The sequence below is a fragment of the Chroicocephalus ridibundus genome, chromosome 3, assembly GCF_963924245.1.
Source record: "Chroicocephalus ridibundus chromosome 3, bChrRid1.1, whole genome shotgun sequence".
Lineage (NCBI taxonomy): Eukaryota > Metazoa > Chordata > Aves > Charadriiformes > Laridae > Chroicocephalus > Chroicocephalus ridibundus.
Window position 1 is genome coordinate 3721188 of NC_086286.1, and position 16336 is coordinate 3737523.

General features: G+C 42.7%; 1 protein-coding gene across 2 annotated transcripts in view; it reads left to right on the forward strand.

The window, feature by feature from the left end:
- PLCB1 (phospholipase C beta 1) overlaps window positions 1-16336 on the forward strand; it is a 398333-nt gene that overhangs the window by 100198 nt on the left and 281799 nt on the right. For both annotated transcript variants that reach the window (XM_063331245.1, XM_063331246.1), the window contains exon 3: window positions 8205-8273. In XM_063331245.1, the coding sequence (XP_063187315.1) occupies window positions 8205-8273 (69 nt within the window). The remainder of the gene's footprint in view (window positions 1-8204; window positions 8274-16336) is intronic.

Consider the following 16336-nt stretch of genomic DNA (forward strand, 5'->3'; position numbering starts at 1 on the left):
GGCGCACCTCATCAGTTCTCCTTTTCCTCCTCTTGTTACCCAGTTGTGTGAGTGGGATGAGCAGCTCCATCAGAGCAATTTTAGCAGAACCAAACCAATTCCAACTGCTAGGTTCAAGATGCTTGTGTCCATTCAACTCCTACTGCCAGCTGCAAGAAAACCAAGCTGTTTGGATGAGAAACTTCTGGTTTTGAACCTTGGGTGTGCTTGCGTTGCCTTGAACTTGAGAGACGAGCCGCTGGTGCTGCAGGATTTCCCATTGTGTTGCAGTGGGATGCAGCTTCTGAAGGAGTCTCTGATGAGCTCCTGGAAACATTTAAAACAAAGCAGCCGTACAGCCTGTCCACAGCTGACTGGCCGTGGGAGGTAGTATGCTCTCATGGGAAACTAAATGACCAAGGACCCATTCTAGCTCTGACAAGGATTGATTTCTCACTTGGTTTATGGCACATCACTTATAACCAGACCTGTCTGGGCACAGATTTATCTAAAAAATGTCAGATTCCTTTCCTTGTAAAGGTCCTAACTCTTGCATAAGAAGCTTGTATCCAACTCCAGGGCATGCTGCCTTTCCTGGAAAGGTAGAGCACTGCTAGAGTCTGATGCAATGGCCGCATCATCAGGAGACTGCACTCTGTGGGACTAAGACATGGAGCTGCTTCTCCAGCTTTGCCACTGTCTTCCTCTGTCCCGCTAGGAGATTACTTCCCGTACCCCTTTTGCAGTTCATCCACTGACTGTCTTGTGTACTTAGGCTGCAAGATTAAGGATTGTGGCTTGATTTTGTGGAGTACACGCTGATACTCTGACTAATAGGGGAAGTCATTATTTTCATATACCAAGCTTAGCTTATACCTGATCAAGCACAGGCGACTTTGGACTGGAACTGTAGCTTCAGACATGGCTATGGAAATTTTCTGATTTTCCAGTGCATTACTTTTAAAATCTGGCATGATTGCTGATCCTAACACACTGACGCTTTGGTATGTCCTTCACCTGTTTGTGCCGGTCGGTTTGCTGTGATGAAGGCAGGTAGCAAATCTTTACTTCTGCATGTTCTCCTGCTTCCCAACTATTTCTTTGTGAAATGTATGTGCCAGTTTCTAGACTGCTTAGCCACAGCATCTGTAAATCCAAGTAAATGAAATTTTCCTTAATGAAGCAGCAAAGAATTATGTGCATAGATGCAGAAGACTTGTTTTGCTTTCATTATTAAAAGGGTACTTAGCATGAAAATTCCTTCTCATTTTTTTTCCTAATAGCCTAGTGCTTCATATAAACTGCAGACTAGTTTCCCTGTACTAGAAAATGTTGCTGTTCTTACGTCTCCAGGGATACATTGAGAGACTGAGCATTATTAAGATAGCAAAAACTTTTCAGTTCGTGGCTTACTCATCTATAGGAGTGCTCCCTATAAGGGCCTTTCAGTGGGGATGTCATGTAACTTGGCGCTTCAAGAAGAACCTGCAAGCAAAGAAATCATGCAAAGTATTTGGAGCTTATTCCCAGAGCAGTTGAATCAAATCGTAAATACTAGTTCTTACCTTGCAGGTGCTGAGGTCCTCCAACTCTTCTTGAGTTAAGAACAGCTAATGACCACCCAGATGAAGCTTACCTCAGGTTCAAATTTGCAGATAGTTCATTTTTGGATTGTAAGAAGTCATTCTGTTCAAGGGATTTTTTAAAAATTTCCATTCCCTGTGATAGCAAACCCTTTGGAATTGTTTGCCTGGAGAAGATCATCCACCATCCAGTTCCAGTTGATTGTAGTTGTGGTCACCTCACCAGGTGCTTTAAACAAGAGTGCTGGGAGAGCCACCTGGGGAGCCAGGTATGACAGGGTCCCAAGTGCATCACCCTCCTCCTTGCCTAATGACCCATATTTATTTACTTGCAGAAGGCAGAACAGGAGGGCCTGAGGAAGTGAGACAGGAGAGGTCCGGCTGGGAATTCACTGGGGAGGTGGGACAGTGAGGGTCAGAGCTGTACGCTGAATCGGACGGTGCACTAGCCATTCACTTGCTTGAATCGGGGCCAAATGCTGTGAGTTGTAAAGAGGGCGAGTGTCTAGATGGACTGTGTGGTCAGAAATGCTAGTCCAGACCTAAGGTGCTTGTCTGGTCAAAGCAGTGTTTAAAACCATCCCTTGGTGTTGGCCAAGCTGCCAACAAGAGGAGCAAGAGGAGCATAGCTATGTTCTTCCTTCTGTCTCCATCACTCCCTGCCTCAGGGGATGCCTCTTTGCGCAGTAGGTAGCAGAAGAAATGGCAGAGCGCTTCCACCAACTCCATGGGGAGATGTAGTGCTGATGATGACAAACAGCTCCCCACGTAAAATAACTCCCGAGGGAGAAAGGTCCAGGAGCTGAACTTCCCTTGTGTGTGTGGTGAAATGTGCCCAGCCTCTTGCTCTGAAGTGGATGGGGCTGCGGTGATTTTCTCCCAGCATTTATTGGCCAGAGACGAACAGCTTGAAAATGTGACTTTGAGTGAAGTAGTGGAGGCAGCAAAGTGTTTTCTGTCTCTCTCACCCCTCAGGAACAGCTGTGCCACTCGCTCTTTTTTTTAGTTTGGATGCCACAGCGGTGGATTTGTCTTGGGCTTTGGATTTTGTAATAGATGTTTAGAAGGCAGAGAATTCAGGAATCGCTTTAACCAAGTTTGAAAAGTTTTAATAACCCTTTGGGAAGCCAATGGCTAATCTAGAAATGTGTGTTCGGTTTAACCTGAGGATTTGTTCCATTATTTGCATGCCTCGCAGTTGCTGCTTCATAACCTCTGTGAGGAGAGTATCACCTGCAAGGAGCTAGAAGAGGTCTGGCTGCTTTGGGCAGGTTGGCGAGCTACAGCATTAATGCAATCATCTTCAATGGCTCGTTAAAAGGAGAAGGTGGGAAGGTAATAAAATATTTTCAACTTGTGAAGAACAATTTTATGCCGGAAAAGACTTTGCTATTGTCAGGGAGAATTTTACCATTGACTTCAGGGTGTACGTGCTGCTGTGCTGCTCGCTCATTGACGCAGCACATGATTTTGATGCCTGATAATTGAATTGTGTGCTGCCAGGAGGAAACATGGAGACAGTTTCTTCAGGGACTGTTTTTCTCTAGTGGGTTGCAGTTTATGAATTATCTAAAGGGACTTCCATGGAAACCCAGTGCTACCTTAGCTCAGCTCCCATTAATGTCATTGACAGCCTCGCCATTTCTTCTTGGAGCCGTTGATGCAGGTTTCCGTTAAATCAGCTCACCAGTCCTTCTCAGTTTTCCTTTAGGAGGAGGAGACAAATCGCTGTGTTTCATTCAATTTATTCTTAGAGGTATTTCATTCCATTTATTCTTAATGATAATGGGGCAAAATAGACATGGTTTTAACAGGGGGATTATACGCGACATCCCCTAGCTGTGAAAGCACCCTTTCTAAATTAGCGCTAAACGTTCGTTCTCACTGCAGAGAACGTTGGTAATCAGCGTGTGGCTGGTTGATCAGCACCCTGTCAAAATCTCTGAAACCTGAGGGAGGTGTATTCTATAACTGCTTGTAAATCGCTGAGTTTGTATCTGTATTCACGTAGGGCCAGATACTTTTTTTAGCATAACTTGTAATTATTCCCAGTTAGATTCAAATGTTGATCTTAATATTTTCTTTCTAACATGTTGTAAGGAAAATTAGTCACTTGTGTGTTGATCTTAAGTAACGCTTTTCAATTGCAGAATAAAAATAAAAGTAACCTACAACTGCATAAATTTTTTTTTGCTTCAAGAAATATTGGATGTTTTGTTGTTCAGAAAATGTTAAAATGGAGTCTTTCTATGTTAAAGAAAGATTTCATTATGAGTAATTATTCCCAAAAGAAGATGGTGTTTAAGTCTCCGTTTGAAGTTTGTTTCAGCAAAATAGCCTTTTCCCTTTGAAAACTTTCACCAGATGTTGCCAACCAGTCGCGTTAAATGGTGCTTGTTTGCAAAACTGGATTAGTTTTTCAAAGTTTATTTTGCCAGCACCGCATCAGACGGACTGAAGGCAGCGCTGTGTCTTCTATTAGAACAACTGGTGATATTTGTAAGAATTAGATAAGCTTTCAGGTACAGTTTCCTCTTCAGATGTGAAAGTGTAGAAGCAGCAGATTTCAAAGCTAAGTGGAAAATGAGATTTTAGAGTTTAATTAGCTGTGCAGCAGTTAGACTGTATCCCTAAACGGCAATGGCTCCAGCAACATGACTATGAGAACAGCGCTCCACGGTTGCCAGCAGCATGCAGCGACACTTCAGACAGTGGGGGAAAAAAGAATATCCGGCCAGAAGCGACATGGAAATGGAAATTAAAATTGGAAAACAAACATAGGTCAGAGCAATACACGACTACTCGGCCACAGTGAGTACTCAGGGCAGAGTGGAATTATTTTTGTTAGGCTTATAAGTAAAGTAATTGGATATCTGGACCGCGTAACCCATGCAGCTGTTGTAATGCACGCCCACTTTTGCTATGTCTCCTTGACATAGTTTTTGTGAAATTCTGTAGGACACTTGATCCCGCTCTCAGCCCGCCGTGCTGCTGCTGGCTCTTTGGCGGAGCTCTCCAGCGGGATCAATAAGGAATCCTGCTCTGTAGCTGGGGTTACGTCATGAGCAAGTTCCCAAGACGCTGTGATTCACTTGGCATCATTTTGGGCAGTTTAAAATAGGAGTGAGCCAGATCCTCGGCTGGTAGAAATTGGTGTTACTATATTAAATTCAGACGGGCCTAATTATAAGTGCTCAAGCAATCACTGAGGGTTGCACAATCTATTGCTGTTGTGAGTGTGTGCTCACCCGTAAAAGTGAGGTTGCACAATCTAAACCCAATACGAATGCGTCTTTGTCTCGGCTGCTAATTGAAAACAAGCATGGTAGGATTAATAATTCACTTCTCCTGACTTCCCGTATTATAAATTACCGGGAGGGGCAATCTACCAGTTGCATTAAGAGATGTTACTCTATTGGAAGATTAGAAAGTCCTAACAGCAATGACTAGAGGTCTCTAAACAGGGAAAGGTTGGCCTTGCAGAGGTTTTTCATTACTTCTTTTGCTAGTTTTCTCTTTTTTTTTTTTTTTTTTTTTTTTTTTTTTCTTTTTCCAGTTGCTCTGACTTTCGTGCCTTGTGCAGCACAGAGTGCAGTTTCCAAGCCTGCTCGGAGGAAGTCAGTAGCAAAACTCCTGTTGACTTAAGCAGAGGAGGGGTTGGGTTGTTTGGCTCCGCAGGAAATGGGGCATTTTTCTGTCCAGTACTTAAGTGTATTTTCCCTTTACAAAAGTCGGTCCACATTTTGCAACAGGGAAATAGGAAATTGCCTTTTCTCTCATTCGGGAGGAAGTTGCTCTCTGTCCTCTTAATTAGTTGTTTGAAAGATGAAAGCAAGTGCCCAGGGGTCAGGGAATTCCAGGAGGTTTAGTGGTTTTGAACCAAAGAACTTCTAAGAAATGGCACATTATGAATTCTGATTTATCCAAGACCCGCTGAATGCTGCCTGCAGAGGCATTTACAGGCATGCATATTCTGCTCTCATCTTCTTCCTTTAGAGCATAGACTGTAGCATCTATCAGGCTATTGCTTCTGCTGACCTGAGCATACATATAAAATGTATTTCTGGAATCTGGACCATTCCTTTCTGATATCGGATGGTGGCTGAGACTTTGGACTTTATTTTCCTGTGGCTTCTGTAATGACCGCCTAGGACAGGATCCCCCCAAATTAAATGGCCTCGTCAAATAGGGATATAAAGGATTGTAGGGGTAGGATTATAAAACCTGCTTTCGGTGTCAGAGAGGTAGCACAGCAGAGAGGTAACAGTGCAGCAGCAAGGCCATAAGGTGGACGTTCAGGGGGTCAACCTTGCCTACAGCCGTGGCAGATGGTCTTTTCAAAGTAGCCCCACAAAACTCTACTCTTCCCCTGGTCTTCTTAGACTGTCCTTGCCAGGGCTTGGCTCCCCAGGCTGTCACGTTTTCTGCAAGTACCTTGGTGACATGAGAGTGGCTTGGAAGTAGTAATCAAAACTCCAAAACTCTGTACCCTCCTCATCCTCCATCGGGGAAGACATGAGCAGGGTTGTTCAGGTTCCTTGTACTGTCCTTGGGGGTGCTGGTCATTGCTGCTCCCTTTTCTGTGTCTCTTTCTAATGTGTGTTACTCCATTTAAAAGGGCCTTTCTATGTTTGTGTTATAGGAGGTCTAGTTGCACTTCTATAAGTGAACAAATTTTTAATTCCATTTGTTGTTGTTTTTTTTTTTTAAAAGCTAAAGTGCCAGACCAGTGCAACCAAAAAAAACTTCTGAAATTCAGTCTGTGTGTAGCTCAGCATCTTTGTTTAAGACCCATTTTCCTTCAGTGTCTTTCATTTCGCTCATGTGTTTGCAGTTAAAGCCTTTATTTTTAGTGCTTGTCAGTCCTTTCAGTTGGCAAAAATCTTATTTTTACGACATGCTCTGCACGTGCCTGTAGGTTCTGTAAAACATTTCACAGTGGGTCGGAGACTGCTTCAGGGCACGAGTATTATTTGTTGTGGTAAATATAAGCGCCGGCCTCTCACCCTGAAGCCCACGTTCTTGTCTGATAACAGCAAACCTGGGCACGTCTGCCCTTGCTGGTTCAGCTGGTACTATAACAGAGCAGAATTGGGATTGATATGGGGTATGGAGGGGGATGCGATGAATGTACAGTCATGTGAAAATTTGGTGGTAAAGCTGATGTCTTCTTAGACACCAAAGGCCTACAAGAGCTGTGCAGGAGTGGATCTCTTAAGATGGAAAAGAATTAAGGATACAAAGTAACCATGTCAAAATAACATGTCCATGAGAAAATATTTCTCTTTTCTCCTTGAAATTAAAAAAAAAAAAGTGTAGTGGCTCTGTCTCGCACAGAGATTTCGAGTTCTCCACACAGCATCTGCAATTACTACTGGAAGGCTGAAATGCGTTGAACTGGTGTAGCTGTAATTGTGGTGCGGTCACGCTCCTGCTGAAGTGCTTGTAGACTGTATTTAGTATGTAATTCAGCCATGTTAACACGGGCTATTAGTCCGAATGCTCATGTAAATGAGGCGGGCAGTTATTAAGATGTGCTTTAAGATTGTAGAGTAATGCTGAATCGGGTCAGATGTTCTTTCCACGTCTCGCAAGGCAGTTGGTGATGTTCCTGGGAAAGCACACGTGATACTGCAGGGATGTGTGTCCTTGCAAGGCAGCCGGCAGCTGGGAATCCGGTCTGCAGCATCCTTCCTCCTTCCAAACGCTCCCTGCCCGTAAATGTTAAGGCATTCAAGAAAGAACCAATATGGCAACATCCAAAAATGCCCTATCTCAGGGAAAAATGATGTTGGCTGGAGGTTATAATTTGCTGCATGTCTGGAGAGAGGTGAATACCTGGCACTGATCCTGGAGCGGTGTGGGCACCCTGTGGGGATGGCCCTGGCACCGTGGGCTCAGCTCAGCCCCCATTCTTCCCGGGCACCAGCAGGGAAGGTGGAGAGCCAAGAGGTTAGCAGTGAAAGGAGATTCTTCATGTTATACTCCTGTAGGGGAGGACAGGAAGCTAACAGAAGCTGTCATCTCATGCCAGTTTTGTTCCAAGTACAGCATGTGTTTTGTAACACACAACTCGAGAGTTAACGTATGAACTATGAAATGCTCATCAAAAATATATGGCTTTTATTGAGCAGTAGTCACTGTAAAATTTTTGGAACCTGTTGTCATTGTAGACATAACACTTCTTGGGTTTTATGTGCACTTTTCAAAATGTTCTGGGAATAATAAAGTAGGTTTTCTGTTGCAGAGGCAGGGTTTTCTGTCTGTAGTGTCACCTTTTTCACACTGTGACTAGCATCAAAAACTAAAATTGTATTAAAAAATAATAAAAAAGCCCACCACCACAGCAGCTGGTATTTAATGATCCAAGAAATAAGCTTGACTCATGTGGCTTCTATATATTCTGTATAACGTAGGACATATGCACATTTTTAAGGAAACCAAATTATGTGTCTAAGGTCTTAGTATTGCTATTAGAATAACTTCAGTGCACCAGAGCACTCCTTGAAACTGTTCTCAGTTTGGACAGGCGTCATTGCAAACAGGCCAACCCCTGACAGATGTGGGAAGGAGGACACTGTTAACACAACAAGGTTTTTGGATTAATGTAATAATTATCTGTGTTGCAATTTTTCCTTCTAGGAGACTGAGCTGCTAGATATCAGCCTCGTCAAAGATGCCAGATGTGGAAAACATGCCAGAGCTCCCAAGGTAGGAATTTTTGCTGTGTGCTTACATGTTACGTTGATGACCTAAATAAAATAGAATGGCAATTATATGCAAGAATTAAAAAAAAAAAAAAAAAAAAAGTTCCCTTAGATATTAAGAAGTACTTTGTCTTTTCTCTGTTTAACACGGTTTCTGATGAGTAGCGTTGCGATCGTTGAACCGTTGTCATTTGATCCTGGTTTGTCAAGGTAAACTTATACAGGTTCCTGGCTTCCCTGATGGCAAGGAGGTGGTAGTAGTTTAGGTCCCTCTTGCATTTTGTGCTGCCTGTTTTCCTTTCCCAGTGCCTCTTGAGGCCAGAAAGAGGGTTTTTTTTAAACTGTCATGAGGGAGGTCAGGATATGAGCTCCCTTAGGTCCGCTCTCACATGTTGCATACTCCTTTGCTGTCTCTAAAGGCAGTAAGTTGTAGATATATGTTCTCTCTGGTGTTTTTGTTTGGGCAGAAACTACACATCAGAGAGAAAAAACCAAAGCACTCAGCTCTGGAAGCAAGATAGTGCCTCAGGGAACCACAGGAGTGACAGGAAAAAAGGAAATCTCTTTAGGGGCTTGAAAGTATGGCCTTGCTGCCGCTTAGCCACGGTTGAACTGGTGAGGTTGAAGCAGCCCAAAGGAATGCTTCTCCTACCCTTGTGTTGGGGAAGAAAAGCATCTGGGTCTGGATGGCCATGGCTTCCCCGGAGCCTCCCGCTGGGCTCCCTCTTCCTTGTCCCCAGCCCTGGGTCAGGGCACAGCCCCACGGGCTTCTCAGCCCCTCGTCGGGAGAGCATTAGGAATGGAAAAGGTTGTTTTCTCCATGTCAGAATCCAATTGCAGTTATCTCCAAACAGACTATTCAAATTTGGTTTTCAAAGCTTCCCATGTATGGCTGGCAGCATTTTAAAGGCTGAGTTGTAATTGAAATGCAACAGAAGTACTTTATGACATCCACATTAATACCAAATGAGTTCACCATGATTAATGGTTCTATGATGAATAGCAATAAAGTATTAACAATGGCTGGAACATTATTTTAAAATGCTACCCGCTTTACAGAGGACATTCATGTTCTTCTAACAAAATGTTTTTAGCTAAAATTTATGCATAGCTATTGCCTCGGTGACTTTTATTTATTAGGTTACATAAAGGCTGGTTTTGTTACAACACGTTACAAATTTGACAGCAGTGGCATTAAATGAAGGGTATGAGAAAATCCTGACTTTTAGAATGGTGAAATGCACCACCTGTGTGAATGAGTTTGCTTTTTGTCATTGATTTGTGTGTGGGCAGAATGAAAACAGCACCTGGGTTGGCTGTTGATGGGATCTTGCAAATGGTGTGAAACAAAATGCTCATTTTGGGGCCGGTTGGGTCAGTTTTGCTTTGATCCACATTGCGGGGCTGAGCAAAGGAGTGTTGACTGCAGGTGAGCGAGCGTTCCAGAAGCCCTGTTTGTGTCACATCCACAGAAGATCTAAAACTCGTGTAGCAGCAGGAAGGTTTGGCTCTAAGTCAAGCAGTACCAGCTTGTGGTTGCATGGAGGTTTTATAGTCAAAACCCTGGTATATTGGCTTAAGAGAGCAGCAGCCATGGAACGGAGTTTAGCCAGATACTTCTTGCTGCCATGGTACCACTTAACACAGGTTTATTAGCTATCCCAGAAGTTAATCTCTCATCATTGGCTGGGGTCATCAATTGACTTGGGAACTTGCTTCCTGTAGTAGCCTTGCCAGGTGGAAAGGACAACTTGCTGTTGTGCATTGACACGTCTTTCACTGTAAAACAAGAGATTTAGGTAATTTTTTTCTCTCCGTTCCCCCGCCATCCCTCCCTCTGCCTGTAGTCTTGGACAATTTTTATACTGCATTAGGGTATTTTTGACAGTTTATGCAAATTTTTTAATCTCTTTTCAGAATTCTAAGAGTGGATTTCATCTGTGGGTTGTCATTAAAAACTTAAAGTTAATGGGAGTCTTTAAACCTCATTTATTGTATTTCTGATCTAGTACTACCTTTTGATAGAAACAAGTGTTATCTTTAATAAGCCTTGACTTTTCTATTAAATATAAAAAACTGTAATTCATTGTTATTTTTATAGTAAACTAAATTTCAGTGTGATTAATGACACCCGCAGTGAGCTACCTAAACTGGTTTGGTGTGCTGATACAGAAGACCACAGCAAGTAATGATTTTAGAGGACTATCAGCAGTCATAGCTACCGAAAAACTCTTTCTTCCCCATCGCCATCTGGAATATCTACTTCTTCCCCATATGCTGCCATATTCACCAGCGGGGATGTTTCTTTGGTGATTAATCTGCCATGCTCTTGGTCTTTTTGATGGCCAGAAACAGAGTCTGTTCTCACGCTGCATTCAATGTACCTTCTGTACAGTCATTCTTAATTTCTGAAAAAGCAAGAGAAACAGTTTGTTTCAGTTAGTTTCTCTTTCAGCCTGGTTGGTTGACATTTGCTTTTCACAATATTTTTCTGTAAGTCCAGATGTATATATTTTGTGATTGTTCTTGCATGTTTGTTGTTGCATTTTCTAGTCATTATCATAAGAAAAAAAAATAATCTCTTTAATTCCGGAGAAGTTTTCATTGATGAAGGATAAACAGCCAGATGCTTTGTTTTTATTTCGAAGGCATCGTACTGTTTTTGTTTTATCTTATTTCACAGTGTCCCTCAATTTGTTGAAAATGTGTTAGCATTTTATTCCAGTAATGAAGTCCAAGCTATGGATTGTCTTCTGTAATGTTTTGGGTGAGTGGGCATAGTCTGGGCTCCTGGGAAAGGTAGCATTAGGCACCCTCATGTTTTGCATTTCTCCCTATGCCGTAGCACGTGTAAAATAGAGTAATAGTAAACTCCAGAAACGGGATACATAAATACGCTTATGCTACCCTACACTCTTCATAAGGCCAGAGCTTTTTCTTTCTGGGTTTCTCCTGCAGGAGGTCTGGTTCCTTTCTCCATTCCCTATTGTTTAGCCTCAAGTGTTCCCTTGAAGACAGAAAAGTGCCATTCTCATCCCACAGTCGTCACGTTAAGGTAGCAGGAGGAATGAGCGGAGATCTCCTGAAAGTTAGTATCTTAGCACGAGGTTGCAGCTATGTAGGTGGTCAGCTCTTTGAGTGTGAAACCGCTTCTCCTTCTCCAGCTTCTGGTTTGTGATGATTGTTCAAGCCTCCTGAAACCTCTCTCCTGTTCTTCCCCTTCCCTGGAGATTGAAGAGCAGAGCCCCAACACTATTCCCAGCTGTGACAGCAGTGTATGGGAGCAGCTCAGAGAGCCATCTGCAAAAGAAAGACCTTCCTGAGCAGACCTCAGGAATAGTTACCCAGAAGATTTGGCTGAAACTATGTAGAGTAGCCCAGCACTAGACCACAGTCCTAGAGCCAAGGTCACAGTCTTACCAGCTGATGGTAATTATTATCTGTGCTCTCACACTTCTGGGTACTGTAACGAATTTGTGGCTGCCCCGAGAAGTGCTGTTACCGTGTGGATGGTGTGAAGCCTAGAGCCTCGCCGCAGCTGCTCTGGGTGTAAGAGTGGCTTTGTGTTTATCCTTCTAGGAAACTCAAAACTTGTTTTCATCCGTGGCTTCATCAAGTAGCAGTGTCCACCAATTCTTCCAAATGGTGCACAAGGCTGGGAAGATGAGACAAATTCAGGAGACACGCGCAAGTCTCTGTCCTACTTTGGGTGCCTGATGGCACCCAAAGGGAATTTGTAGATTTAAGGGGTTAGGTAGAACCTGTGGGTCTTGGGCGGAAAGTCAGAATGGTTTTACAGCAAAAGTGGGTGCAAAGATCCAACAGAGTGTTGAGGCATCTGAAAAATGTCCTTCATAGGATCTTGTGCTTCTAACGATACAGAAAGGAGATCTCTAGTTGGTACCAAAACACTTGATGCTTGGGGGATGAGAAGATCATCCTCTGACCCAAAATCAGTAGGTACTATACTCAAGCGACTGCTGTGTTACTGAGAAGCTTCAGCATCGCCTTCTTTTTCGACATTGCCAGGGATGAGTCCTTCTGTCTTCGGCTGCTATTTTCAGAAACGATAACAGAGTTTTCTGTCTCAATGCAATATACGTGCAAAGGCTTATTCTTTGGAATAAGGGCAAATCTCAGGCAGCACAGAGCACTGCAGCAGGTCTCTAAATGAGAAGAAAAATGAAAGTAATGTTCTGAAGAGAACAAGAAAAGACTTATTAATTGTGTATGTTAGGAAAAAGTGCCTGAATTCAAGATACATTGAAATTTATACAGAAGTGAGGGAATTATAAGATGATTATCAGGACTTTGCCTTTTTAGTAGGCATTAGACTCATTTAGAAAGGGAGCAAGAGGAATTTTGAGAACAGGAGATTAATATGCAGTTCATTTTTTGCCTTCGGAAGACGTGACTACCCATAAATTCAGCACAGCCCTTTTGAAGTGTGGCGTGCCTTTTCTCACAGCTTCCAGGGGCTCCGAGCTGCTGCCGGTGTCAGCGAGGGTGCAGCGTCAGGATGCTCAGGGCTCCCGTTGTTTGTATTTTGAAATGCTAAAGGAATGTGAAAATCATTAGTTGTGATGAAACAATTACTTATTTCCTCTTATTGGCACATTACCTGATAGCACACTCTCGAGCTTTGTTGTGATGTGCAGGCTGACGAAGAGACATCTTTTCCCTTGTAAAGTTTAGCAAAGAGGTCTGCAAAATAAAATAACATAATGAGCAGTGAAGAGAAACATACATTTTTGTACAATAAAGCGCAGAAATATCCCTGAATATTCACATCCCTTCTGTCAAGCATGGAAGCGCCACTCAAAAGAGTGTCCGTGCTCTTAAAAGGGAGACGCAATAAAAGTGTCACACAGCAGTAAATGCTGGTGAAAGGGTTTGGGGGTGAAAATTTGGCAGCTGCAAGCATGCTTGCAGGACGAGGGAATCCACACTTTTTACCATCTTGTATTTACTTTAGCCAATAACAGTTTCTATGGAAACTAAAATCTTAACGCAAGCGTAGAAGTGTTTTTAGTAGCAAGAAGAAATATCAGGATGAGTTGGCAGGAACAAGGAATAACCCCATGGCAAACGTTCACAGGGAAAACTTCTGATGCGTTTGATCAGTCTGTTTTCCCTCAAAGAAACCATAAATCGTTCAGCGGGAAATGAATTTCTTTAAATGACATATGCCATGGAACCTGTAGGATATGAAATTATGAATGACGGGATCACTCTAATGCCAAAATGTTTACAGAGCGCAGCCCCCAATTTTAAAAACACTTGAGGCTCCTCTGCCCCAAATTTTCTCACTTTAAGCTCTACAGAGAAAAATAATTAAGTTTTTTTCATGTCAGAAATTTGCCAAGACCTCAACTACTATTAATATCATCACCAGCCTCTCTGTATTTAGTGGGTTTCCTTGAAATGCTCAAGTAGAGAGAGATGATTTCAGGAGTATCTCAGCTGTCATTTAAAAACTGTACGTTTCTTCCTCACCGCAGAGGGTTTGCTGGTTTCTGACACATCTGTAGAGAAAAATCAACGTTTCATGAACTAGATGGGCTCAAAAACTAAAAGGAAAACTAACAAGGAAACTCTAAATAATTATTTAACTGAAAATCTGGTGATTTTCAGGGAAATGAAGACGTGCAAGTCTATTTGAATTGTCAGAGCTATCAAGACTGCTGTCTTCCGTGTCCTCTTCTGTACTCCATTGCACTGACATAGAATCAGTAGGATTTTACTGATGTTTGGGTAAAATTTGTGCGGAAAAGCTGAAAGTGAGACTGCTGTCTGTACGTTGTTAATAATCTCCTTTCTTTCTTTGTTCTTTTTAACTTACTGCCTGAATTTCCAAATGCAGGTGAAGAACTTTTAGTGAACCCACTCAGAGTACACATACACAAATAAATAAATCGCAGATAACACTTAATTGATTTGCCTCGGAATAAGGCTCTAATTTCTAATTTACAAGTCCAGTGGCGAGAGCCTATCAACATAAACCTAATTCAATCACTTGATTTCCTTATGGTATCTGAACTTACATTTTTGCTGGCAGCCTGTGATTTTTATGGTCAGATTGTTTGTTTTCCTTTTATCAGGAGAACAAGAGAGGCCTCTGTCAATTCTGAAATATTTGAAAGCCCAGCAGTTATTCATTTCTTTATGATAAAGTCTGCGCTGGGACAATTATGCTGTGTTTAATAACCACCCTGATTAGACTGCATGTGGGAAATGGCAGATAGATTATTTTTTTCAGTTTTTTTTGTTTTGTTGGTTGTTCTTTTTTTTTTTGTCTACTCGATAAATTCCCTGAAAAAGTCAGCTGCCTACGTGGATCACACAGGAGAGCAACAGACCTGCCCTTTGCGGCACCGACTTCTGTGGCTCTGCCTGTCTCAAATGCCGCTATTGCTGTTATTTTTATCTGCTGATAAGTGCACGTTGCTTTCCCTTCAACAACCTTGCTGCTAAATTAGACGCTGTCATGTAAATTATGCCTAAGCAATGTTCTATTTCTGCCAAAAAGAAATAAAAATGGAATAGGCACGCAGATCACCTTCTTCCCACTCACCTTAGGGATAACCGTGACATCCTCAAACATCACCCCCCCAGTTTGTTTGTTCTTCTACATCACTGCTTTTTTTCATAATAATGATTAAATTACATAAACATTTTCTCTAGGTTGAGTTTTATTTTATTAAGGAAGGTTAAGATTAATTTCTTTGGATGATATTTGACCAGTGTTCATGTGATTGCGGTTATTAGATGGGGAAATGCGAGGAGCTGGAATGCTGTGAAGAGCGCAGGAGCTGCGGTCGCTGCGAGAGCCCCAGGGAGTTTACCTTGGACCCCCCCCTTGGGGGAACGAGCCTTGCTCAGCTCTTCTCTGCGCTCCTCCACCCGCTTCCCCGCAGCTCGGCGTCGCCTCTTCACCGCGCTCCACAGGCTCCTAAATGCACCGAGCATCTTTCACTATTCCAAATTTTCCCTACCAATGCAGAGTTTGTTTCAGAAAAGGTCTTCCCGCTGCCCTGCTGCTTATTCGGGACTGAAGGCAAGTTCTGGTATGGAGCGAGGATGCTGTTGAGGTTGTTTGTTTTTTTTTTTTTAAATCTGCTGGAAGTTAACTAATTTGGGGAAGAGTCTCATCTCCAAAGATAAAGCTGTGGGTGCTGCTATCCAGGGAGCATGGAGAGCAGGTCGTCACTTCTCCAGCATCTGGAAAAATGTTACCAGCAGAACCATTATTTGTGCTATTCTGGAAGGAAAGCAAAGCTTCCTGAAGGCGCAAAGGAAGCCTGGGGCGTCCAGTGGCAGCACAGTAGCCATTTTCCTTCTGCTTCATCGGCTTCCGAGTCATGTCTCTCGCACCCGGTGCATCGCTTAGTGGAGTGGATGAGCAGGAGCGCTTTGCCCCTGCACTCTGGAGCCTGCAGAGATTCCTCCCGGCCTCGGACTGCCCTTCACTTGACTGCTCGTGCCCGAGGCTGAGGCCGCCTCTGAGACCATCAGCATCCCGGTGCACCACTAGAACAGCCCAAATTGCAGAAGGTGATTTTATTTACAACCCTCTAATCTTTAGGGGACAGGGACCTTTTCAGAAGCTTGTCATACACTGTATAACTTAGCTCTGTCTGGTAGTTCATCGGATTAACTATTTACTAACATTCATGACGTAGTAGAAAGCACAGATTTTTCCCCAGGGCTTTCCCTATGAATCATTCCCAAAAAGATTTAATTTTTTTTCTACTCACTGGTGGCTTCAGTTAGCTTTCTGTGCTGCTTGGTTTTATATTTTTCTTTGTTATATTTATAAAACATACATCTTCTTTTTCTTTGTGTACTTTCATGCCAAAGTATGCAGTACAAAGTATGTAGCAAGAAATTCTGTATTTTAAGAAGCACAAAGGCATTTTATAAATGTGGTTTTAAAACTTGACATTTAAATTTGAAAAGGTAGAATAGGACACCGCTCAATTAAATACGTGATATTTGAGTTGCTGAGAACACCAGAGAGCGTCAGTAAAGCTGCGTTTTAAATGCTACTGCTGTAGATGCTTTTAA